At 43.3% G+C, this 26,872-nt stretch overlaps 1 protein-coding gene across 1 annotated transcript in view; it reads right to left on the bottom strand.

The window, feature by feature from the left end:
- The window catches only part of LOC115464694 (probable palmitoyltransferase ZDHHC14), a 238,743-nt gene that overhangs the window by 53,784 nt on the left and 158,087 nt on the right, over window positions 1-26,872 (bottom strand). The window contains exons 7-8 of the mRNA XM_030195052.1: window positions 24,299-24,381; window positions 22,096-22,233 (exon numbers count right to left, since the gene is read on the bottom strand). Of these exons, the coding sequence (XP_030050912.1) occupies window positions 22,096-22,233; window positions 24,299-24,381 (221 nt within the window). The remainder of the gene's footprint in view (window positions 1-22,095; window positions 22,234-24,298; window positions 24,382-26,872) is intronic.

Below are 26,872 nucleotides of genomic sequence, written 5' to 3' on the forward strand. Positions count from 1 at the left end.
ATTATTTTATAGACTTCTATCATATCTCCCCTCAGCCGCCTTTTCTCCAAGCTGAAGAGCCCTAGCCGCTTTAGCCTTTCCTCATAGGGAAGTCATCCCATCCCCTTTATCATTTTCGTTGCCCTTCTCTGCATCTTTTCTAATTCCACTATATCTTTTTTGAGATGCTGCGACCAGAATCGAACACAATATTCGAGGTGTGGTCACACCATGGAGCGATACAAAGGCATTATAACATCCTCATTTTTGTTTTCCATTCCTTTCCTAATAATACCTAACATTCTATTTGCTTTCTTAGCTGCAGCAGCACACTGAGCAGAAGGTTTCAACGTATCATCAACGACGACACCTAGATCCCTTTCTTGGTCCGTGACTCCTAATGTGGAACCTTGCATGACGTAGCTATAATTCGGGTTCCTCTTTCCCACATGCATCACTTTGCACTTGCTCACATTAAACGACATCTGACATTTAGATGCCCAGTCTCCCAGTCTTGTAAGGTCCTCTTGTAATTTTTCACAATCCTTCTGCGATTTAACGACTTTGAATAACTAGTTACTCCCATCTCTAGGTCATTTATAAATATGTTAAAAAGCAGCGGTCCCAGCACAGAGCCCTGGGGAACCTCACTAACTACCCTTCTCCATTAAGAATACTGACCATTTGACCCTACTCTCTGTTTTCTATCTTTTAACCAGTTTTTAATCCACAATAGAACACTACCTCCTATCCCATGACTCTCCAATTTCCTCTGGAGTCTTTCATGAGGTACTTTGTCAAATGCCTTCTGAAAATCCAGATACACAATATCAACCGGCTCCCCTTTATCCACATGTTTGTTCACCCCTTCAAAGAAATGTAGTAGATTGGTGAGGCAAGATTTCCTTTCACTATATCCATGTTGACTTTGTCTCATTAATCCATGCTTTTGAATATGCTCTGTAATTTTGTTCTTAATAATAGTGTCTACCATTTTGCCCGGCACCGACGTCAGACTCACCGGTCTATAATTTCCCGGATCTCCTCTGGACACTTTTTAAAAAATCGGCATTACATTGGCCACCCTCCAATCTTCCGGTACCACGCTCGATTTTAAGGATAAATTACATATTTCTAACAATAGCTCCGCAAGTTCATTTTTCAGTTCTATCAGTACTCTGGGATGAATACCATCCGGTCCAGGGCATTTGCTACTCTTCAGTTTGTAGAACTGCCCCATTACATCCTCCAGGTTTACAGAGAATTCATTAAGTTTCTCCGACTCGTCAGCTTCGAATACCATTTCCGGCACCAGTATCCCACCCAAATCTTCCTTGGTGAAGACCGAAGCAAAGAATTCATTTAATCTGCTATGGCTTTGTCTTCCCTGATCGCCCCTTTTACTCCTCGGTCATCTAGCGGTCCAACTGATTCTTTTCCTGGCTTCCTGCTTTTAATATACCTAAAAAAAATTTTACTATGTGTTTTTGCCTCCAACGCAATCTTTTTTTTCGAAGTCCCTCTTAGTTTTCCTTATCAGTGCTTTGCATTTGACTTGACATTCCTTATGCCGTTTCTTATTATTTTCAGTTGGTTCCTTCTTCCATTTTGTGAAGGATTTTCTTTTAGCTCTAATAGCTTCCTTCACCTCACTATTTAACCACGCCGGCTGTCGTTTGGTCTTCCGTCCTCCTTTTTTAATACATAAAAATTTACAATACTGTGCAGTACTCCCCTGCCCCCACCCGGCTATTCCTTCATGCCACCCAGCTGGCTAAACGTTCTGGGGGGAACACTGGAAAACATTATAACCTCTCAGCAATCTGCAAGGGATCTGATATCAAATATTTGCCAGATGTTGATAAGTACAGATATTAGGTTGCTGGACTACTGCCAAGTATCAATGAAAACAATTTAAATACAGCAGTTAGTGAAGCTGGGTGGTCTGAGATTACTTACACAACCAAGCATGCCTGAAACTGAACAGTAAACATGGAAAGCAGTTAAAAATTAACACTGTAATGGTGCATGGCTGATAATTCTAGCAGAAATAAACCACAGAGCAAAGTCACTTTAATGAAGTTGTACTCCACATTTCTACATAAGGGAAGGCCAGGTCTTGTGCTGAAAATGTACCGGGAATAACGAAAACTCCGCAATTACACCAGAGGAAATGACAACATTTTCAAACTAGGTTTAATTCTCTGTCATACATTTGAAACTCTGACTTGTGTGTGTGTGTTGGTTTTTTTTTTACCCATTATATTAGGATTATTGTTTTCTAATATGGGGGTTGTCAGTGGTAACTTGACAGATCAGGGCCAGTCCTGCCACTATGACTAGGCATCTGCCTAGGGTGGTAGAATTAGAGGGGAGGCATTACAGCTCTGGTACACTAGGTAAGCAGCAATTTAATGATGCTGTCAGTGCATAAGAACATAACAATAGCCATACTGGGTCAGACCAAAGGTCCATCTAGCCCAGTATCCTGTTTCCAACAGTGGCCAAGCCAGGTCACAAGTACCTGACAGAAACCCAAATAGCAGCAGCATTCCATGATACCAATCCCAGGACAAAGCAGTGGCTTCCCTATGTCTATCTCAAAAGCAACCTATGGATTTTCCTCCAGGGATTTGTCCAAACCTTTTTTAAACCCAGAACGTAACTATTCGTTGAGTGAAAAACTAATTCCTCCTATTTGTTTTAAAAGTATTTTCATGTAACTTCATTGAGTGTCCCCTAGTCTATGTACTTTTTCAAAGAAAAAAAATCGATTCACTTCTACTTGTTCTACACCACTCAGGATTTGTAGACCTCAATCATATCTCCCCCTCAGCTGTCTTTTTTGCAAGCTGAAGAGCCCTAACCTCTTTAGCCTTTCCTCATATGGGAGTTCCATCCACTTTATCATTTTGGTCACTCTTCTTTCAACCTTTCCCAATTCCACTATATCTTTTTTTGAGATACAGTGACCAGAACTGAACACAATACTCAAGGTGAGGTCACACCATGGAGCAATACAGAGGAATTATAGTAGTCTTGGTCTTATTTACCATCCCTTTCCTAATAATTCCTAGCATCCTGTTTGCTTTTTTGCCCACTGCCGCACATCGGGCAGAAGATTTCAGCATATTTTCTACGACACCTAGATCAAGTTACTAAGGACTTTCTATCCCACCCATCAAGCATGCGTCTGGGCAGCGTACAATCTAATAGGAAGAGAATAACAGAAAAAGAGACAAAACAAGAAGCAAAAATATATACACAATAAGCTAACAAGACATAATAATACAAAAGGAGCAGGGGAGGAACTACAATATCTTATAGGAAAGAAAGGGGTCCTTTTACAAAGGCGCGCTAAAAAATGGCTTGCGGTAGTGTAGGCGTGGGTTTTGGGCGTGTACAGAATCATTTTTCAGTGCACCTGTAAAAAAGCCCTCTTTTAGCCATAGACCTAGCGGTAAAGAATTTGGGTGGTAACGACCTGTGCGTGTCCACTACACGCGCCAGAAAAAAAAATATTTTTCAGACACGCGTATCGGACGCATGCCAAAAATGAAATTACCTCAACAGCCACATGGCAGTCAGGCTGTAACTTCATTTTGGCGCGCGTTGGGCGCACGTAGGCGCCTATGCAGTTTAGTAAAAGGGGTCCAAAGAGAAGGGGGAATGGAAAAACACTAGTGGGTCCTTTACTAAGGTATGCTAAAAAAATGGCCTGCGCTGGTGTAGGCACATGTATTGGACGCGCGCAGGTCCATTCTTCAGTGCACTGGCAAAAAATGCTTTTTTTGAGGGCCGAAAATGGACGTGCGGCAAAATAAAAATTGGCGCGTGTCTATTTTGGGCCCGAGACCTTACCAACACCCACTGACTTAGCGGTAAAGTCTCACACGCTAACCGGGCGGTAATCGTCAGCGCACAAACACTGCCAATTACCGCCCATTTAGCGCGTTTAAAAAATGAAATTACCACCCGGGCCACGTGGTGGCTGGGCAGTAGTATAAAATTGACATGTGTAGGATGTGCATATATGCCTACACAGCTTAGTAAAAGGGTCCCTAGGAATACAAAATTTCTGGTGCAACCATGGCTAATGTCTGTAAGCCTCCAAGAAAAAGTGGGTCTTTAAACCAGTTTTAAACTGGGATAGAGAGGGCAGGGTCTTCAGGCTCTCAGATAAATGATTCCATAGTTGGGGGGTTTGCTTGGAAAAGAGGGATCGGCGTGCAATGGTAGAAGAGCTATCATGAAATGATGGAATACCTAGAAGCGCTCGTTGAGAGGAACACAAGAGATCAGGTGGTCTGTAAGGAAGGAGGAGTGTGGAAAGAAAAGAAGATCCCAGTAGCACAAATTTTATAAACCAGAAAAAGCAGTTTCTATGTAATATGATAGGGGATAGGTAGCCAGTGGGCATCCTTCAAAAGGACCCCCAAAGTGGTAACTATGATTTGGATTATTCTTTCCAACGTGAATCACTTTGAATTTGTCCACATTAAATTTCATCTGTCATCTGGATGCCCTGTCTTCCAATTTCCTAAGGTCTTCCTGCAGTTTTTCACAGTCCACATGTGTTTTAACAACCTTGAATAGTTTTGTGTCATCTGCAAATTTAATCACCTCACTCGTCATTCTGATTTCTATATCATTTATAAATATTTTAAATAGCACAGGTCCCAGTACTGATCCATGCGGCACTCCACTATTCACCCTCCTCCATTGAGAGAAATGGCCATTTAACTCTACCCTCTGTTTTCTGTCCAATAACCAATTCCTAATCCACACCAGAACATTGCCTCCTATCCCATGACTCTTTAATTTTCTCAGGAGTCTCATGAGGAACTTTGTCAAAAGCTTTCTTAAAATCTAGATACACTACATTAACTAGCTCACCTTTATCGACATGTTTATTCATGCCCTCAAAGAAATGAAGCAAATTCGTGAGGCAGGACTTCCCTTGGCTGAACCCATGTTGACTCTGTCCCATTAAACCATGCTTATTTATGTGTTCCGTAATTGTATTCTTCATAATAGTTTCCACTATTTTACCCAGCACTGACATCAGGCTTAGCAGTCTGTAAATTCCTGGATCACCCCGGAACCCTTTTAAAAAAATCAGTGTTACACTGACCACCCTCCAACCTTCAGGTACTACGGACAACTTAAATGACAGGTTACAAATTACTAACAGCAGGTCAGCAATTTCATGACTGAGTTCTTTCAGTATCAAGGTAGAAAAAAGGGTTCCAAGTACAACAAGAAACGAAAGTGGACCTTCAGGATCAGGACAAAAGGAATTCTTATAATGGACCCGACATGGGCCGTGTTTCGGCGACCAAGCACCTGCGTCAGGGGTCTATTAAAAAATATACAAAGATATAAATAAATTACATACAGTAATGATAATATGTATATAATAAAAACCAATCTACATATATAAAATATACATAAAATACATAAAAAAGGGGGTGTAACTAAATGGTAAAACATAATTGTGTTTGATGAATTCCCAACAAATATTAAAAAAAAACAGATTCCCCCCAAAATGATGATAAAGTAGAACACAGTGTTGACCAAAGGTAATGAAAATACTGCTGCCAAAAAGAAACTGTGCGCTCTTCTTTGCTTACCACAACTATGCCTAATGCTCATTCACATGTGTATGAATCATATAGTGTAATCAATATATAGAGCTGGGATGAAAATAATATCAAAATACATATTTATTTATATTTTGCTCACATCTTTCAGTAGTAGCGCAAGGTGAGTTACATTCAGGTACACTAAGAGGGGCATAATCGAAAGGGGCGCCCACGTTTTCCTGAGGATGTCCTCACAGGATGTCCCGGCGAAGGGGCGGGGAAACCCCGTATTATCAAAAAAAGATGGGCGTCCATCTTTCGTTTCGATAATACGTTCGGGGACGCCCAAATCGTGAAATTTAGGTCGACCTTAGAGATGGTCGTCCCCAATTTTCGTCGATAATGGAAACTAAGGCCGCCCATCTCAGAAAAGACCATGTGGGTACAGTGGAATTTCTGGTGGGTTTTGAAGGTCTCACATTTACCACCACAAGTGTAACAGGTAGGGGGGATGGGCCTGGGTCCGCCTGCCTGAAGTGCACTGCACCCACTAAAACTGCTCCAGGGACCTGCATACTGCTGTCATGGAGCTGGGTATGATATTTGAGGCTGGAATAGAGGCTGGAAAAAATATTTTTAAAACTTTTTTTGAGGGTTGGAGGGGGTTAATGACCACTGGGGGAGTAAGGGGAGGTCATCCCTGATTCCCTCCGGTGGTCATCTGGTCATTTTGGGCAACTTTTTGTACCTTAGTCGTAAGAAAAACAGGTCTGGGTGAAAATGTCCAAGTGCTCGTCAGGGACGTCCTTGTTTTTTAAGTGTTAGGCACGCCCAAGTCCCGCCTTTGCTACGCCTCCGACACACCCCCTTGAACTTTGGCCGTCCTTGCGACGGAGTGTAGTTGAAGACGTCCTAAATCGAGCTTCGATTATACCGATTTGGACGTCCCTGGGAGAAGGACGTCCATCTTCCGATTTATGTCAAAAGATGGACGTCCTTCTCTTTCGAAAATGAGCCCGTTGGTCAATTATGTCAGTAGTATCTAAAGTATACCGTTTTCTTTAGCCATCATGGAGAGTGACAGGGTCCAACATGTCATCTAGAAAAAAGCACAAAGGGCTTCAAGAACATCACAAGCATACTTTATTAATGACCCGGCACAGGCTCTGTTTTGGCATAACTAACACCTGCCTCAAGGGTCAATTCAAGCAACATTAGGGGGCCCTTTTACAGAGCGGCGGTAAGCCCAATACAGGCTTATGGCTCGCTATTCCAGGGCTACCGCTGGCCCAGCGCGGCTGTTGGTGGTAGTTCCAGGTCCAGCGCATGCCATTTCTTGGGGGGGGGGGGGGGGGGAGACCCAGAAATGGTTACCGTGGGAGTCCTTACCGCCACTTCAATAGGTGGTGGTAAGGACTTCCGTTGAGTGGCCACACAGTAAAGGTTATCTTACCGCATGGACATTTTGTTTGGGGGGCTTTTTACCCACTGCGCTAAAAAGGGCCGTGACATGCAGGAAAAGGCCCGCCATTACCGTAGGGCCCTTTTTCCCGCAGCTTGATAAAAGGACCCCTAGGTGACTTTTTGGAATGATTTCTCAGGGTCCTGCTCCATTCTAGTCTCTCATTTCACTTTTTCCAGAATGGACCATTACTGTGTTGGGCCAAAACATCCACATTTTCAGCAACAACTCATGCAGCTAGTGTTGCTTGACAGCCCTTTGTGCTTTTTTTCCGGATTGCTTGTGCAGTGTACTTTGACCCTCTCTGCTGTATGCTCCAACATGTGTTGTAACATAATACAGTAGAAAAGAAACCCCATGCCATTAGAGAGGGAAGCAGAGCCATCACCAGGCAGTTTGCAAATCTACAGACTAGTGAAAAAGTGTGCCCTCACCCTCTATATACCATACCACTAACTGGGAGACACTTGAAATGTTCTGGGGTTTTTTTCTATTAAATTAAAGCATAGCACTTATTATTTATAATCTATGAGTAGGCACAAGTGTGACCCTTAAATCTATGCATGTAATCCTTAACCTCTACCAGAACTGACCATTAACCTCTACCTGATTAGCACAAGACACTGATAAAGGAGTGTACTTTTTCTGATTATACTAAACTAAGGTTCTAGATGTCACTAACTGCCAAAAACACCGTCAGAACCTCTGTGGCAAACCTGCCATCCCAAAACAGCACTAACATTCAGGACTTACAAGAAATAACTCTTCCTATAAACAAGCAGAAAGGCAAACAGTGAATGTAATTTTACAAAAGAGTGCCTAAGTAAAAGTGGCAGCTAGGTATGTCTGTATTACAATGAAAAGCAGACTCATCTTTTCCCTTATCAAGTAGGGCTAAAAGACAAACATGCACATACAAACACAAAAAGGCATTTTAGGAAGGACCTCCAAGCTGGAAGTGAGACATCAGGATTTGAGAACAGGATCTTCCATCATAAAGCCTTATTCTGAAATACATAGTAAGATAGATATTCATGTGCTGGTTACGTTTAGCATTAACAGCTAAATAATCTACAGTTCATCTGCATAGATATTTATGTTGTGAAATATCAACACGTCCACGTGCCTGACCTTAAATATTTATATTAGCCATTTTAGAAACGGACGTCCAATTTTCCTGAAGTTGTTCCAGACCCTGGCATCCCTTACCTCTTTCTATTTTGGGCCAGCCTTGACGTTTCTGAGAATGCAGAAATTGGAGCCGCTATTCAGACCATTAGAGAGAGCCTGGCTAATTCCCGTGGTCAGTCCGGATATTCATGTCTAGTGACCAGCATTGAATATCTGGTTTATTTTTGGTGGTTTAAACATAACCGCCTAAGTTGATATTCAGATATAGCCGGTTAAGTTTAAACCAGCCAAAGATATTCCAGCTATTGAAGTGGCTCAATGTGGCCAGTTATAATAGCCGGCTATGCAGTGAATATTCCGGGATAGCCAGTGATCTCCCAGCTGCTAATCGTGAACATTTAGTGGGGGATACTTGGCTATCCCCCGCTGAATATTGCCAGATCCAGTTAAATGCCATTTAACCGGCTAAATTGTTTCCAATATCAGAGGGATTGAGATTGACATTCTAGATCAGGACATTCTCAGTTCTGATGGTATTTTAGAAAAGAATTTGCTGACATAGAGCTTTTTCTAAAAGACCAACTGGAGTGCACATGTCTTTGGTGGAATCTGCAGTGGGAACAGCCATTTTACAAATATAAAGTCCCAGCAGTTACCACGTGAAGGTGTCAGCACTTCTACAAGAAAGTGGCAATTTTGCAACTTCCATGAGGAAGTAGTGTCATTTTCCAGCCTCCCCATTTTCCAAACCTACATGTGTAAGAGTTGCCAATTAAATTGTGAAGCTGCCAGGCTCCCTGCCTTTATGGCTCTGCAGTGGTGACAGCAAACAACAAGAAACAGGCACATGGTCATTCTCTTCTGCCCACTGCTGCTGACTCTGGTGGTCCCACACCCTCTGACACAGACTTTCTGTTTTGGAGGGGCAGAACTGGCAGATCGAGCAGTAGCACGCACAAGATAAAGGCTCTACCACTGGTTTCTATTTGTTGTTGCTATTACCATCATCCAAGAAGGCAGTAGGTCAGTGCAGGTGCCAGCAGGTGGGCTGCAAGCAAGCAGGTAGGAGGAGGAAAGACAGGGCGATGCTAGAGAGAGAGAGAGAAAGAGAGAGAGAGAGAGAGAGAGAGAGAGAGAGAGACATGGAGTGATACAGGACGATGGAGGATGACAGAGACATATGCACAAGTCTTGTCATACTGGGACAGACCAAAGGTCTATCAGTGGCCAATCCAGGTCACAAGTACCTGACAACAGAAGTATAGCTAGGTTGAGGGCACAGGGGGAGCAGAGAGCGGACTGCTGATGGCGCAAGAATGTTATTTTAAATTGGGCACAGATCTCGGCGCAAATCGTTATTCTATAAATGGCACCCAACTCTGAGCACCGTTTATAGAATACCGTTTAGTGCTAATTTTTATTGGCACCAAAATTGGGGCACCATTTATAGAATTGAGCCCTAAATGTCATCTGCCATTTGGATGCCCTATCTCCCAGTCTTGTAAGGTCACCTTGTAATTTTTCACAATCCTCTTGTGATTTAACAACTTTGAAGAACTTTGTGTCATCAGCAAATTTAATTACCTCACTAGTTATCGACCATTTCTACATCATCATTTATATATTAAAAAGCAGCGGTCCGAGCCCAGACCTCTGGGGAACCCCAATATCTACCCTTCTACTGACCATTTAACCCTGCTCTCTAGTTTTCTATCTTTTAACCAGTTTTTAATCCACAATAGGACACTGCCTCCTATCCCATGACTTTCTAATTTCCTCAAATGCCTTTTAAAAATCCAGATACACAATATCAACTGGCTCACTTTTATCCATACTTGTATTCACCTCTTCAAAGAAATGTAGCAGATTTGTAAGGCAAGATCTCTCTTGACGAAATCTATGTTGGCTTTCGCTCATTAGTCCATGCCTATGAATATGTTCAGTATTTTTGTTCTTTATAATAGTCTCTACCATTTTGCCTGGCACTGACATCAGGCTCACCAGTCTATAACTCCCTAGATCACCCTTGAAACCCTTTTTAAAAATCAGGTTAACATTTGCCACCCTCCAATCTTCCAGTACCATGCTTGATTTTAAAGATAGATTGCATATTACTAACAATAGCTCTGCAAGTTCATTTTTTTAGTTCTATCAGAACTCTGGGATGTATACCATCTGGTCCAGGTGATTTTTTTAATTTATCAAATTACACCATTACATATTCCAAGTTTACAGAAATTTGTTTCAGTTCCTCTAACTCATCACCAGTGATTGCCACGTCTGGTATTGCTATCCCCACCACATCTTACTCGGTGAAGACCAAAGCAAATTATTCATTTAGGGGCTCTTTTACAGAGCGGCGGAAATCCCAGTGTGGGCTTACTGCTCACTCTTCTAGGACTACTACCGGCCCGACACGGCCACCAGTGGTAGTCCAGTCCTGAGTGCACACTATTTCTGGGGGAAAAAGAAAACCCCTAAAAATGGCTTGCGCAGTGGTAACCTGGCAGTAATTGGGCATTACTGCGCTCTGCTCAGTTACTGCCGGGTTAGCCTCAATGGATGGCGGTAAGGGCTCACTGCCGCATGGCCATGCGCAGGGCCCTTTTTCCTGCAGCTTGGTAAAAGGACCCCTTAGTCTTGTCTTCCTTGTGTCACGATTGTGCCCATGTTTCATGCTCTCATGCATTTCGCCACCCGGTGGTCAGACCTGGTGGCTGTAATGGACTATCTGCTTGTTGTTTCCCATGTTCCAGAAATTCCGGTCCAGATCTTCCAGCCTTCCAGACTGTCTTGGGATTTTTGGAACTAAGCAGCACCCTTACCTGGTGACCTCCCTGGTATTTTGCCTTTATTAACCACTTGAAAACTTTCTAGGTTGCCTTTGCAACAGAGGTCGTCTGATGAGCTTCTCGTCGGTGAGTGTTGTTGCAGTGCTACTCTGTTACTCTTTATCCTGCTTTTGACCCTGCCTGTTTGTTGGAGTATTCTTCTGTTCACTGCCTGCCCAAGACCCTGCTTGTTTCCTGGTTTATTCTACTGCTCGCTGCCTGCCCAAGACCCTGCTTGTTTCCTGGTTTATTCTACTGCTCGCTGCCTGCCCAAGACCCTGCTTGTTTCCTGGTTTATTCTACTGCTCGCTGCCTGCCCAAGACCCTGCTTGTTTCCTGGTTTATTCTACTGTTTGCTGCCTACCCAAGACTCTGCTTGTTTCCTGGTTTATTCTGCTTTGCTGCCTGCCAGTAAGACTCTGCTTGATTCGTGGACTATTCTCCTGCTTACTGCTTCTGTTCCAGTCCAGCTGCTTCAGTCCGGCCTGTGCCCGTCTGACTTTGGTCTGCCTTGCTGCCTGTTTGGGTGGTTCTCCTGCCACTGCTGGTTATCGGTAGCAGCCCAAGGGCTCACAAACCCAGGTTCTGCCTTGAAAGCCTGACAAATTGCAAAGGCCATGAGCTCGGAGGGATCACCCATCTTGCAGGCGCTCCAGGAGCACACTCTGCAGCTTTCACAGATGAGCAACACCATCCATACCTTGGAGGTCCACATAGACCAGCTGCAGGGCCTTATGACGGCGTCCAATAGAGCAGCTCCTTCTCAAGCTTTGAGTCCAGATCCAACACCGACATGAGATCCTGTCACGTCAGGTATCCGTCTTAAGTCACCCCCAATATATGATGGTAATCCTAAAGACTGAAGGGTTTTCTCAACCAGTGTGCAATAATTTTTGAACTTCAAGCTCGAGACTTTCCTACTGAAAGAACCCAGATAGCTTACATTATGTCTTTACTGTCCGGGTGAGTGCTAGCCTGGGCATCCCCTCTCTGGGAAAAGGATGATCCCGTGCTTCATGATCTCCAAGGGTTCCTGGATCAGTTACAGTGAGTTACAATGATAAGAAAATAAATCTGTACAACAATATATATTCATTATACATAGTAAACATAGTAGATGGTTTATTAATTTTAATATACCACCTTCTATAAATAACATCAAGGCGGTTTACAATAAAAACAGTTCAGCAGTAGGAAAGAAACTACAAAGTTATGACAGGAAAGATTAAAGCAAAGATAAAGGATATATGAAAGACAGGCAGAGGTGGAGATGCTGCTGAATCAGGGAACCAATAGCTGAGGTAGAAAGACCAACAGATTTAGGACCCATAGGCATTTGAAAATAGATGGGCTTTCAAACCAATTTTGAATTTTGGAAAAGACATTTCTAAGCGATGGTGTTTTGGTAATTAATTCCAGAGGAATGGTGCACGGTAAAAAAAAAAAAAAAAGAATGCAGACTACTGGGTGGAATCCAGGTGAACAGAAAACAGGATGTCATTAGCTCTAGGGCAGTCACATAATATATTGAAGGGTCCTTTTACAAAGCTGCGGGAAAAAGGGCCCTGCGTTAGTGGCGGGGGCCATTTTACCAGAGTGGGTAAAAAGCCCCCAGACAAACATAGCCATGTGGTAAGAGAACTCTTACAATGTGGCCATGCGGTGGGGAACCCTTACTGCGTTGGGCTGGCAGTAGTCACAATTTAGCATTCGTTAAGCCCACGTTGGGCTTACCGACACTTTGTAAAAGACCCTTTAAGAGAAAATAAAATTTACTACAATAGTTCACTGTAAACCAACAGACTATAATACTTTTTTTGAGCTATGGGAGTTTTATCATCCACAAGAATTGAAGGCATTTTGGCTAAATATTTTTAACAAAGTAAGTCATCTGCTTATAATCTCCTAAACACAAAAGAAAATGTTCTTTCACTTAATATATCATATAATATTACCCTGAAGAAGGTTTATCTGAAAGAAAATTTTTCAAATGGGTGGGATCTGTAAACACATATCGATTATTTCCATACGTGACCAAGCACGTAGAAGGAAACCTAAAAAAAAAGGAGCTCCCATGGCCAAAAATCAAGGCTTCAGTTGTAGAAATTGCTTCCTACGAAACTGTGTTTGTGTGGTCTTGTCAAGAAAAATAGTAATCTGTTGGCCACAGAAAGGAACATTCTTCTTAGCAAAATACATTTTTTAAATAGTATTCTTCTTAACTTCAGAATGAAACTTCATTAACAATATAGTTTGCTTAGGGGCCCTTCTACAAAGCTTCGGTTAGCCCAACGTGGGCTTACCACACACTAACTCGGAACTACCGTTGGCAAACAAGGCTGCTGGCAGTAGTTACGCCTTGAGTGGAAGCCATTTCTGGGGTGCCGTAAATTTTTTTACAGTGCGGCACTAACCCTGCAGTAATCGAGCATCACTGCGCACTGCCCAGTTACCGCTGGGTTACCGCGGGAGCCCTTACCGTTACCTCAATGGGTGGTGGTAAATGCTCCCCACCGCATGGCCATATGTGTCTGGAGTCTTTTTACCTGCTGCAGTAAAAAGGGCCCTGGCAGACAGGAAAAATGGCTCCTGCTGCTAGCGCAGGGCCCTTTTCCTACAGCTTAGTAAAATGACCCCTTAATAATTAAATCTCAAGATGATTCTAGGAACTGGGAAACATCTAAACTGTCCGCAGAAACTACCTGATCAAGTTCTCTCTCTTCATTTGACACTATAGAACTTCTCACAAAATAAAATATATTCTTAACTGATAAATTATCCATTTGAGGATACTGAAGAATCTCTGCTTCCAATACGTTTTTAAAAGTTCAAGAGGAGCTAAACAGTGAGTCACTGAAAAATTTCACTTTCTAAGATTCCTACTCCTAAAATAATTTTCCATTAATTCCAACTGTGAGTGCAATAAACTGCTGTCTCTAACAGCTGAGACAGCTGCAGACTGCAAAGTAGTCAAGGAAGTCTCAACTTTAGGTGGCCATTTCACTAAATCCGAAAGTCTGTCTTCAAGTTCAGAGAGCTTGATGACTCTTTCTTGTGTAAATTTACATAAACCAGGAATGGTCCCTTGAATAAAATGTTCAATTCTGGTGACTACTTGCCAAATATCTGGCAAGGAAACCATTTCTCTTTAATGGTTGTTACTTCCTCTATTGTCAAACATGAAATCATCTGGACTGCAATGGACAAAGAAGCCTTATCGCGAGCCTTAGCTCCAGTTGAAAGTCTAGAGACTCCACCATTGTAATATGTAAATCGTAGAGGAAATGTTTGCTCCTTCATTGTGAGTGTCACCTCTACTAGGAAGAGTTAATATAGGTTGAGGAGGCATCATACGATCTAAAGAGGGTAAGCAGCATTAGGGGATAAAGGATGCAGTTACTGATGTTGTCGCCAGAGAAAGTACCTTCACATGTTGATCCATAGGGCGGCAGATAGCAGAAACAGCCAAAATCCTTTCACTGGATCTCTGACCTTTCCTTTTTTTTTCCCCATATTAGTTGGTCATAACATCCTGCTCCAGCAGGCTCTGAAGGGGTTCCAAAGGGGTCATGCCCCTTCAGGCATGGGTCATGTTCCAGGGCAGGAACACAGCTTTGAAGACTGTCAAGCCCCAGATCATATCACCGAGCAGGTGTCTGCAGTGGTGCCTGTCCTGCTACAAGAACTAGGACCAGTCACATCTCAGTTTGCTAGAAAGTTCTGATGTTCTGAGGCAGGGACTCAGCTTTGAAGAGTGTCAAGCCCCAGATGATATCACCATTTGGGTGTCCGTGATTATGCCTATCCTGCAAGAAGAACTGGGACCAATCCCGCTTGATGCAGATTTTTGACCTTTGCAGCTGTTCCCTTAAGGCTTTTTAAAAAAAAACATTCTCCTCATTTTATCATAGTCTCCTTTTTGAAAGTTAAATGATAACATATTGGATTTCCTGTGTGCACTTACTCCAGATATTATATCAAATATGATCATGTTATGATCACTGTTATCAAATGGTCCCAGCACTGTTACTTCCTGCACCAGATCACGCGTTCCAGTAAGAACTAGGTCTAGAGTTGCTCCCCTTTTTATTGATTCCTGAACCAGCTGCTCCATAAAACCATCCTTGATTTTGTCTAGGAATTTTACCTCCCTAGCATGCCCTGATGTTACATTTGCCCAGTCAATATCCCATTATTATTGTGTTACCCAGTTTGCTAGCCTCCCTGATTTCTGCTAGCATTTCTGCATCTGTCTGTTCATCCTCACCAAGTGGATGGTAGTACACTCCTATCACTATCCAGGGCACCAACCGGGCACCCTAGGGGGCACTACAATGGACTTCGCAAATTGGTCCCAGGTGCATAGCCCCCTTACCTTGGGTGCTGAGCCCCCCAAAACCCAGTCCCCACAACTATACACCACTACCATAGCCCTAAGGGGTGAAGGGGGGCACCTACATGTGGGTACAGTGGGTTTCGGGTGGGTTTTGAAGGGCTCCCATTTTCCACCACAAGTGTAACAGGTAGGGGGGGTGGGCCTGGTTCCGCCTGCCTGAAGTCCACTGCACCCACTAAAACTGCTCCAGGGACCTGCACACTGCTGTCATGACATTTGAGGCTGGCATAGAGGCTGTCAAAAAAAGTTTTTAAAGTTGTTTTTTTGAGGGTGGGAGGGGTTAGTGACCACTGGGGGAGTCAGGGGAGGTGATCCCCTGGTGGTCATCTGGTCAGTTTAGGCACTTTTGTGGGACTTGGACCTGAAAAAAAAAGGGACCAAATAAAGTGGACCAAATTCTTGCCAGGGACGCCCTTCTTTTTTCCATTAACGGCTGAGGGCGCCCATCTCTTAAGCACGCCCCGGCACGCCCCTGTCCCGCCTTCGCTACCCTTCCAACATGCCCCCGGGAACTTTGGGCATCCTGGTGATGGAAAGCAGTTGGGGATGCCCAAAATCGGCTTTCCATTATACCGATTTCGCCGGCTTCAGGAGATGGCTGGCCATCTCTCGATTTGTCGGAAGATGGCCGGCGATCTCCTTTGAAAATAAGCTGAATAGTGGAATTAGAAAAGGTAAGGAGAAGGGCAATGAAAATGATAAAAGGGATGAGATGACTTCCGTATGAGGAAAGGCTAAAGTGGCTAGGGCTTTTCAGCTTGGAGAAAAGACAGCTGAGGGGAGATATGATAGAGGTCTATAAAATAATGAGTGGAGTGGAACAGGTAGACATGAATCGATTGTTTACTCTTTCCAAAAATACTAGGACTAGGGGGCGTGAAATGAAGTGTCGTGTTCTCGAGGACCTTGGCATTCTGTCAGGCTTCTTCCCCGGGAACCCTGGGTACGTGAGTCCTTGGACCACGGCCGAGGAGTGGCAGTGGCAGGCAAGATCACCTTCAGAGCAGAGAAGAGACAAGGCTGGACTGGAACCCCGGACTGGAATCCTGCACTGGAACACTCGGGACTGGAACGCACAGGACTGGAACACACTGGAGTAGGCTTCACCTACGCTTAGCTGCCTTTCCCCGAGGGTTGAGCCCTCAGGTTTGAGCAGCCGGTAGGGCTTACAGGAAAACCAGAACTGGAACCAGCAACAGGAACAACCGGAGTCAGGATCCAGCGGTGCTCCCAGGTACCTAGGCTAAAGCAAGGCAGACAGGCAGGGAAGAGGACACAGGAACTACATACAAGCTAAGCTCAAGGGAATGGGAATGACAGCTACGCTTGCCAGAGGAAGGGTTAGACTGGAGCTACAGTAGCTAACAGATAGAAAGGAGAGAAATGGCTGCAGCAACAACCGCTGGCCAACCTCAGACAGGGAGCAGCACCACTGCACAGGGACAACAGAAAGGCTAGAAGCCCACAAAGAATAATAAACACAGAAAGGCTGAAAGCTTGCAGGTCAGAGAGATACACCCAGAAAGGCTAGAAGCCCACAGAAAGGCTGGAAACCCCCAGGCCGCAGTAATACACCCAGAAGGCCTGGAAGCCCACAGCTAAAAGGGATATACGCAGATAGACTGGAGGCCCCCAGAGCAATGGACACAGAAGGGTGGAAGCCCACAGAGCAATAGACACAGAAGGACTGGAAGCCCACAGAGCAATAAACACAGAAGGGCCAGAAGGCCCACAGAGCAATAAACACAGAAGGGCCAGAAGGCCCACAGAGCAATAAACACAGAAGGGCCAGAAGGCAAGGCCCACAGGTGATAGTAACTCGCAAAGCAGAAGGGCTGGAAGCCCACAAGAAAAGACAAGGAAAGCTAACTGTGCAAACAGCATACTAACCTCGGGACCTAAGGCACTGCGAAGGCATTGGCAATGCATAGGCCCAGAATGCCAGCACAGCACTTCCTTATGAAGGCTCTCACTGATGAGGTCACCAGCAGCAGGACAGAAGCTGGAAGTACCTTGACCCCAAAGAGAGGCTTGACACACATAGGAAGTGAGCCCACAGGAAAGACAAGCAGGAGCCATCTTGGAAGCTGGCATAGAGCTGGTGGCAGCCATCTTAGATGCTGGCTCCCCAGAGAGGCATAGCACACACAGGTGAGGTCTAGTGAAGCAATCAGCACAGAGACTAGAGACAAGACAAACACAAACACAGACAGAAGCCAGCAGAGCTGCTGACCCCCAGAAAGAAGGTAAGGCTGAGGGTGGTCACGGCCACAGACGTGACATGAAGCTACAAAATAGTAAATTTAAAATGAATCAGAGAAAATATTTCTTCACTCAACGTGTAATTAAACTCTGGAATTCTTTGCTGGAGAATGTAGTAAAAGCAGTTAGCTTAGCGGGGTTTAAAAAAAGGTTTGAATGGCTTCCTAAAGGAAAAGTCCATAGATCATTATTAAAATGGACTTGGGGGAAAATCCACTGCTTATTTTTAGAATAAGCAGCATAAAATGTGTTGTACTGTTTTGGGATCTTGCCAGGTACTTGTGACCTGGATTGGCCACTGTTGGAAACAGGATGCTGGGTTTGATGGACCTTCGGTCTGTCCTAGTATGGCAATACTTATGTACTATTGGCTACCTTCCTTCCACCAGGTCTCAGAGATGCCTATTTTATCTATCTTTTCATTTAGTGCTATATATTAAACTCTCCCATCTTATTTTTAGGTGTCTAACATTTGTATACAGACACTTCAAACAATAGTTTTTATTTCTATTAACAACTTGCACAGCATTTGACGGTGATAATTTGTAGGTCTGCTCTTTATTTAAATACATCTGGCCTACTTTGGTCTTTATTGCAACCTCACTATCACGATGCCCTTTCTTCACTGCTTTGGTACTGGGCCATGCTGGATAAGAGAGAGAGATGTGGTAACTTTGGATTGTGAGAAGGAAGAGAGAGAGCACAGATGATGCTGGATGGAGGATGAGAGAGAGAGGGAGGGAGTCAGAGGAGTTGCTCGGTGGCAGCAGAAGACAGAAAGAGACAGACAAGAGGTTCTGGGTGGCAAGGGAGAGAAAGACAGAGAGGAGATGCTGGATGGCAGCAGAAGAAGACAAGAGAGGAGATGCTGGGTGGTGGAGGAGAGAAAAAGATGGAGTGATGTTAGATGGTTGGGTGTTAGAGGGAGAGACAGGGTGTGATGCTAGTTGGTGATGAGAGAGAGAAGAAATGCTGGATGGCAGGGAGGAGAGAGAGAGAAAAGAGGAAAGTGGGAAATTGACCATGGACTCCAGAAATGAGGAGGACAATTTTGATATTTGAGAAGATTTATTCATCAAAAACCTGACACAGTACTGTGTGTCTTTCATCAATAAATGGGATTCAATATCTTCAATATCAAATCTTTCCAGTCGATAATACAATGGGTCAGTCTTGAAAAAGACCTTTGGGGCACTGTTGCGAGTCTGCTAATCAAACAGATTGAATGGCAAATTTTTGCTGGAACGTTTTGCTCAGAACCGGGGGGGGGGGGGGAGAAAGAGACATGCTGGATAGGAGAGAGATAGAAGAAATTCTGGATAAGAGAGAGAGAGAGAGAGATGTCACAAGCTGGGGGGGAGAGAGGACATTCTTGATGACAGGAGGAGAGAGAGAAGCTAGATGGCAGGGGGAGACAGACAGAGAACGCTAAAAGAGAATATGAAGAAAAACTTACTGTGGAGACAGAAACTCATAGTAACACCTTTTTCAGCTACATCATGAAGAAGCACAAGGCCATAGAGGAGAGACTGAATGAATTCTTTACTTCGGTCTTTACGGAAGAAGATGTAAGGGATCTACCTGTACCAGAAATGGTTTTCAAGGGTGACAATGTGGAGGAACTGACAGCCCAATGATCAAAAGTAAATGTAGGTGCTAAAGGCCACTAGTGCCAGACTAGCGCATTTACCTTCTCACCCATGATCATCGGGCAAACAGCATCTGTGCTTCTGAATACTGCAGAGCTCATTTAAATTAGATTTAAATGAGCTCTGCTTGTATTCCGTCCTTTTGATCAGAGAACAGCGCTCTGATCATAAGTACATAAGTAATGCCACACTGGGAAAGACCAAGGGTCCATCGAGCCCAGCATCCTGTCCACGACAGCGGCCAATCCAGGCTAAGGGCACCTGGCAAGCTTCCCAAACGTACAAACATTCTATACATGGTATTCCTGGCATTAACACTACGACAGCTCAGAACTGGCACTAGGGATAAGGCTCTGCTCCTGCTCCCCCCCACCCCATCAGAGTCAGGCAGCCTGGGTTGTCACTGTCAGCTCAGGCTGCCAAATCCTGGAGGTCCATTGGACCTCCAGACCCCTGCCATCACTTCAGCCCTCGTGGCCCCCCAAGCCCACCCAGACAGCGACACAGGAGTTGGAGGGCCAGTGGACCTCGAATCCCCAACCCCCCTGACACAAGGGCCCGGGGGGGTAGGAGATCCAGTGGATCTCCAGCCCTCATAACCCCCCCACAACCCCCAAAAAATCCCTAGTGGCCCAGTGGGCTGTTACTCAAGCCCCCACCCGCCCTGGTGGTTAAGCGGCCAACCCCCCCCCCCCCACCCACCGTATTCCGTGATGGAGGAGGGAGTAGCACACTCCCTCCTCTTACAGCACTGCCTTGAAAATGGCGGCACCCTATCTTGCCCACTGCATCCTGGGATGTAATGGGCAGGGATTCCAGGGAAGCCCCACCCAGCGAATCACAGGATGCACTGGGTATGGCAGGGTGCCACCATTCTGAAGGCAGCACTGGAAGAGGAAGGAGTGTGCTACTCCCTCCTCCATCACAGAGATATGGGGTGGGGTTGGCCACTAGATCATCAGGGCAAGTGGGGGGATTGAGTTACCAGCCCACTGGGCCACCAGGGATATTTGTGGGGTTGTGGTTCAGTACCCATATTTTTAAAATCATTCCCAAAATAAATAACTCTCTGATCCCTTATTTTCTCTGTTTGTCTGTCTTGAATAGATTGTAAGCTCTGTCAGGCAGGGACTGTCTCTTACATGTTTGTGTACAGCGCTATGTATGTCTAGTAGCGCTACAGAAATGATATGTAGTAGTAGTATCAGTAGCCCAGAATTACACTGCATTATTAGGAAAGAGATACAAAATAAGACCAAGAATATTATAATGTGACCTCACCTTGAGTACCGCATTCAGTTCTGGTCAGCAGAATTAGAAAAGGTTCAAAGAGGAGTGACCAAAATGATAAAGGGGATGGAATACCTCTCATATGAGGAAAGGTTGAAGAGGTTAGGGCTATTCAGCTTGGAAAAGAGGGCTGAGGGGGGATATGACTGAGGTCAATAAAATCCACAGTAGTAAAAATAAATCAAATTTTCACTCTTTCAAAAAATACAAAGACCAGGGGAAACTCAATGAAATTACATGGAAATACTTTTAAAACAAATAGGAGGAAATATTTTGTTCACTCAAAGAATAGTTAAGCTCTGGAATTTGTTGCCAGAGAATATGGTAATGGCAGTTAGCATATCTGGGTTTAAAAAAGGTCTGGACAAATTCCTGGAAGAAAAGTCTATAGCCTGTTATTGAGATGGACATGGAGGCAGCCACTGTTTGTCCTGGGATAAGTAGCATGGAATGTTGTAACTATTTGGGTTTCTTGCAGGTACTTGTGACCTGGATTGGTCACTGTTGCAAGCAGGATAAGCAGGATACTGGGGTAGATGGACCATTGGTCTAACCCAGTATAGCTATTCTTATGTTCTTAATGTCCATTTTGCTCTGCTGTCTGTAGTACTAGTACTACTCAATATAATTCAAGTTGTGGTATGGCTGGCTGTGTTGCTTTAGCATTGCCAAGGATAAATTCTATATGGGGTGTGCTTTCTGCGCCTCTAACTTTTAAGTAGGCTATGGTGGTTTCAATTTATCGAAACATCTGAAAGACACAGCTAACTGGGTTTTCAAGATATCTACAATAAACATAGAGGAGATTAATTTCCACATATTGGGCCTCAAATGTATATAGGTTCATTGAATATATCCTGAAAATCCAACTGGCTATAAAAACACCAGGACGCGACTGAGAAACCCTGTCTTAAGCCATCATTACCCACACAGTATAAATGGAACTAATAACTGAATTTTATCAAAAATTAATAAAAATGCTTCTCCTTTGTATTCTATTTAGAACATACTTTATTAACATAAGTTTAGTTTTCATCTGATATACCGCCTTTCATACAATCAAAGCGGTTTACAGATAAAATCAATTTTAAAAAGTACAAAGAAGGAATAAGAGTGCCAACTATCAAGAAAAAGAGAGAACAGGAAAGGTAGAGAAAGAGACTGTCTCCTGAGCCTATTTCTTGTAAATATGACCTCTAGATGGCCTAAATGAATTGGATTGGGTGGAAAACATTAGTGCCAAAAAATATCGCCGGTTTTTAGATGCTCTTCCAAATCAAACAATAAAATCAATAGCATAACAGCAACATGATAATCTTAAGTTTTAGCGGAGTGCTGGGCAAATAATCAAAATTAGCATGGGTAAACTATAAGGAAGCCTAGAACAAAAAGTCAGATTGATATAAGTAGAAGAAAGGAGAAGAAAACCTACATGATAAAAAGAAGCGGATCAAAGAAATAAAAATAAATTCAAGCAAATGGTTGCAATTGATTTCATCAGCATACTTACGAAGAATGACGTGGGTGATAACGAATGCAAATATAAAGATTGTCAGAAAGGACAGCGATAAAATAAACATATAAAAAAATCTGTAGTTTCTTTTCCCCACGCAGTTGCCCACCCAGGGACAGTGGTGATCAAACCGTTCTGAAATGAGAGGCAGAAAAAGAAATATGGAATACAATTAATTAAATACTCCTTTACTTGAGACACACACTACTTAACACAAGGAAGGGCACAAAATAGCGTATTTAACAAGGCATTTGAAGTCTTTTATGAATTAACACTGAAAAATCCTTGTGAGAATGTTGGGGCGGAAAAAAGGAGCAATGGAACGACCACTGGAAGGTAATCTTATAAACCATTTTCATACGTAAATCACTCACTTACACAAGTAAATGGGCGCATATAAAATTAGATCATGCCGGTGTGCAAGCTCAGGGGCGGATTAGGTGTACTCAGAGGCAGAGCTGTGCTTTACATGCGTATTTTATAAAATGAAGCAACAAAGACAAAGCACAAAGGGGCCTCCAGAACTGGAACGACGGTACAGTCTTTATTGAAAGTGACCTGACTCTTTTAAAAAGTACCGCTGGGGTTCGACCCCCTGAGGGAGGCACTGGTGAGCGCTGAAACACAGCCCGTGTCGGGTCACTTTCAATAATAACTGTACCGTTATTCCAGTTCTGGAGGCCCTTTTGTGCTTTGTCTTTGTTGCTATATTTTGTGTACTTTTGGACCCCCTCTTTTCTGCTATTTTATAAAATGCACACATATTTGCATAAAAAGCCTCATTTGAGATAGAACAAAGAATTGAAATGCCTAGATCGGGATGAGAATAATTCTGGTGGTATTTTAGAACAGACCTGCCAATGTAGAAGCTGTTCTAAATAGACGCAGGAACGGACGTTTATGCACCAGCTACGTGCGGTGGAGCATCTATTATTACAAAGATGAATATGGATAACATCAATGGCAGAAATACGGCTACATAGATGTCTATGTGTTAAAACATATTCATGCATGTAGGTATTTCAGAACATATCCATGTATCTGTTAGTACCAAGATGTGTATGTGCTTGCTATTTTAGAAGCCTGTCACATAGCCAGATATCACATACAGGTTATCACTCTCAGAAGGGACACAGAACTCTGGGAGATTAAGGGGACGACCTCCCTTAATCCCTCCTGCAGAGTGCTGTTCAAAATGAGTATTTTTAATTAACCTACATGTCCCTGAGGCATCCTGAAGTAGATCTCGGAGGTCATAAACATGCATTCCGCTTCTAAAATGGAGAATACATATGTATTTTTTAGCCCCGCCCAAAATGCACCTAGACCACACTCCTTTGCCATATACACATATTCACAGTTTGGACGTGTATATCCTGGCTTTCTAAATTCAATATTTAAACGTCTATGCACTATACCCATCTAAATCCCTGTTTATGCACATCTAAATCATAAACACCTCTTCTAAAATAGCCACCATTGTATGTGTGGACATTTACAGCAGCTCTTAAGCACATCTGTGCCTTCAATGTAGGGGCAATTTCTGCAGGATTTGTGCTATTATCTTATAAAGACAAATACACGCCTACGTGTTTTTATAAAATTAGATCAAAATACATATCTTCTGGCTTTCTAAACATAGGTGGTCCGTTCTAAAACCATCTCCTAACCTCTAAATCCAGGTATTATCTGTCTTTCAAAATCAAGGCTACTGAGTAACAGCTATCAAACAAGATACTGTCATTTTTCTTCTTTGCACAGCATTTTCCTCCTTCCTTTACTAGCTGCATTACAGCAGTAGCTCCCAACTTTTCTCATGTTGCAGCACATTTGGCACCAACTTCACTTTGTCAGGAAACATCACCTTCCAACCCCCTCCCCCTAACATCACATTCCCTTCCTTTTTTTTCCTTGTAGTATCACCACATTCCCTTCCCTTCCCTCCCCCTTCTCTCAATTCATTCTCCATGACATTATCACACCTTCCCTTTCCCTCCATCCCCATCCTCCATCTCAGACCACTGCTCTCTTTCCTCTCAACCATGCATCATCATCACCTTTACTTTTCTCAGCCTCCTGTCCCCCATTTATTGAATTTGCTATACTGCTCGACTTAGTCCAACACCACAGCTGTTTACTATGATTAAAAAGAAAACCAAAAATGGAAAAGAACTACAAAATAAATAACAGTCCTTCTTACCTGCTCCTGCTACTTTAGCATCCTCCTCTGCTGGCTTCTCTGTGGTCAGAACTGTGCAGGGCCCTGTAGGCTCAAGAAACGCACTGGATGAACACAGTTCCAATTTCAAAGGAAAACCACAGAGAAGACAGACATAGGTAAGAAGCCCTGCTTGCAGGGGGAAGGGATGGAGAGAAAGACTTTGCTATAGCATGTGTCTTGCCATCCTCTTTTGTCTGCCACTAGCCCCTAAGTTTCCACTGAGATTGCACTGTAACACATTGGTTGAGAGTTATTTATTTCAACATTTGTAACCCACCTTTTCCAATAGAGTACTGGCTCAAGGTGGCTTACATTACAAGTCTATCTGATACAGACTAACATGTGTTGCCTATAACGTCGGCATCCTCAAAGAAGAATTTTCTAAAGAAAAAAAGCTTTAAGGTGTTTCCAAAAGGTAAGATAGATGTTCATGCATTTTAGGTCTTTTGGAAGTTCGTTCCATGCTTTAATGCAAAAGTAGCTGAAGCCTGTTGCTGAGGCAGCCATGGGCAAAGAAATTGTTAATTCTGTTTTAACTCTTCAGTTCTGTAAAGTAAAGTGAAGGAATGCCAGCTGGATTTAATTTACTCAGAAGTTAGCTTCTGCTAGACTGAAAGGTTAGAAAGGTCAGTGAGAAATTAAACACTTTTTGTCCCTTTTTGAGTTAAATGTTAGGTCATAGGTATTAGTTTACCACATATGGGTGCCATTATGAACAAGGCATGTTGCAGACATACTGTAGTTTTAAAAGGATTAGTTTTAAAATGCTTAGAAGGAGATAGTGTAAGTGTAGATATTCCTGATGTTTAGATTTGTTTTATAAGGAATTCTGATTTCTGTTTATTGTAGAATATGTTTTATTCTGTGTAATTAATAAGTTTTGTTTCTATGTAGAATATCTGTTCAACTCAGTGTGACTTTTCAAGTAAGACTGCAGTTGAAAAGGTCAGCATCTGGTTTGAATTATCCACAGTCCTAGCTAGTTCAATGTATGAAGCTAATAGGTGAAAGAGGTCAGGATACGTCAACTCTCTTCTCCTTGATGAATAGCTAAATGAAGGACTGGTTTTCTGAAAGTAATAATAAATGTAAGATTGGCCCCTTAGCCCCTCAATGAACCTAAGTTATGAAGTTAGCTGGAAATCTGGGAATTTAATCATAATAAAATACAAGAGATAGGTGCCCATTGTCTAATGTGAGGGGCCCCAGGTCATAGGTCAGTTTAGGAAATGTCTGAATGAAACCTATGTAACTGATATTTTGAATATGTATAGAGATGATTGGTTGAGACAGGGTAATTAATCTATTCTTTGCCATCTGGTGAGAAGGGGGGGCTAGAGAGGAGGTTTAAAACTGTATATAACTGGGAGCAGAGGCAGCTTACGTTGGTACAGACAGAAGAAGGAGAGAGAGGACAGACAAGAGATGCAGGATCCAGAGAGAGCTGAAGAAGAGACTTAGTGCTGATGTTCTACTTTGGTTGCTGGCAAATAAAGAAGATTTCTCTCTCATTCTGGTGTGTGCTGTCTGACTTCTGAAGTACCACAGATTCTGCTGACAATAGTGGTAATTCCTGCAACATTGCAAGAATGGATTTGTTCTTTATCCCTTGGAAGTTGGGGAGGTCAATGTTGAGGTAGTTTCTTCCATCTATGGTAGCATTACAGTTCGGCAGTTCTATGAGGTTGATCGTGTATTCAGGGCCATAGATGATCTTGTAGGCCCAGGTGCAAGTTTGATTTGGAACAAATGTAGTTTGTTTAGCAGTGGTCTGACATTTTCGAATCTCGATTTACCATGTAGCAGTCTGGTGGTGGAGTTCAGCACCATTTGTAGTTTCTTTAGGGTTTGTTCTTTGCAACCCGCATAGATTCCGTTACAGTTGTGTGCGTGGGTCAAGACCCTAGCTTGAAACTAGGAAGTGGAATAACTCTCTAGGGAACTATTTCTTGATGCGCTTCAGTTTCCAAATCTTATGGAACATTTCTTGGTAATGGCTGTGGCCTGGTTTCCACTGTGACTCTTAGAATCTTCATTATCCAGAGTGTGATCCTTTACACAAGCTTATTTGTATTTTGCTCACACCTTTTTCACTAGTAGTTCAAGGTGAGTTACATTCAGGGACACTGGGTAATTTGCTGTCCCTGGAGGGCTCACAATCTAATTTTCTACCTGAGGCAACGGAGGGTTAAGTGACTTGCCCAAGATCACAAGGAGTAGCAGCAGCGTTGTATGGCAATGGGGAAAGGTGATTACCAGTCAGCGGATTTTCTCTTTGTTCAGTTTCATTTTGAACACTGAGGCCCAGTTTTCCATGGTATTCACTCCATCGGTAATTTTGGCTGTAATTTCGGACATGCTCTTGTTGAATCGGATATAGATAGTGTAACCAGGTACCTCTAAGTGCAGCCAAGGATAGAACAATCTCCTCCAGCCACAGGCTCCCGGTACAGTCAAGAAATAAATGTCCACTAGCAACTTCAATCTTAAGGACTTTATTCCATGCAGGTTTCTAGTAGACCTGATACACAGTTCCAACAGCAGCATTCACCT

This window comes from Microcaecilia unicolor, chromosome 3 (genome assembly GCF_901765095.1).
Source record: "Microcaecilia unicolor chromosome 3, aMicUni1.1, whole genome shotgun sequence".
Lineage (NCBI taxonomy): Eukaryota > Metazoa > Chordata > Amphibia > Gymnophiona > Siphonopidae > Microcaecilia > Microcaecilia unicolor.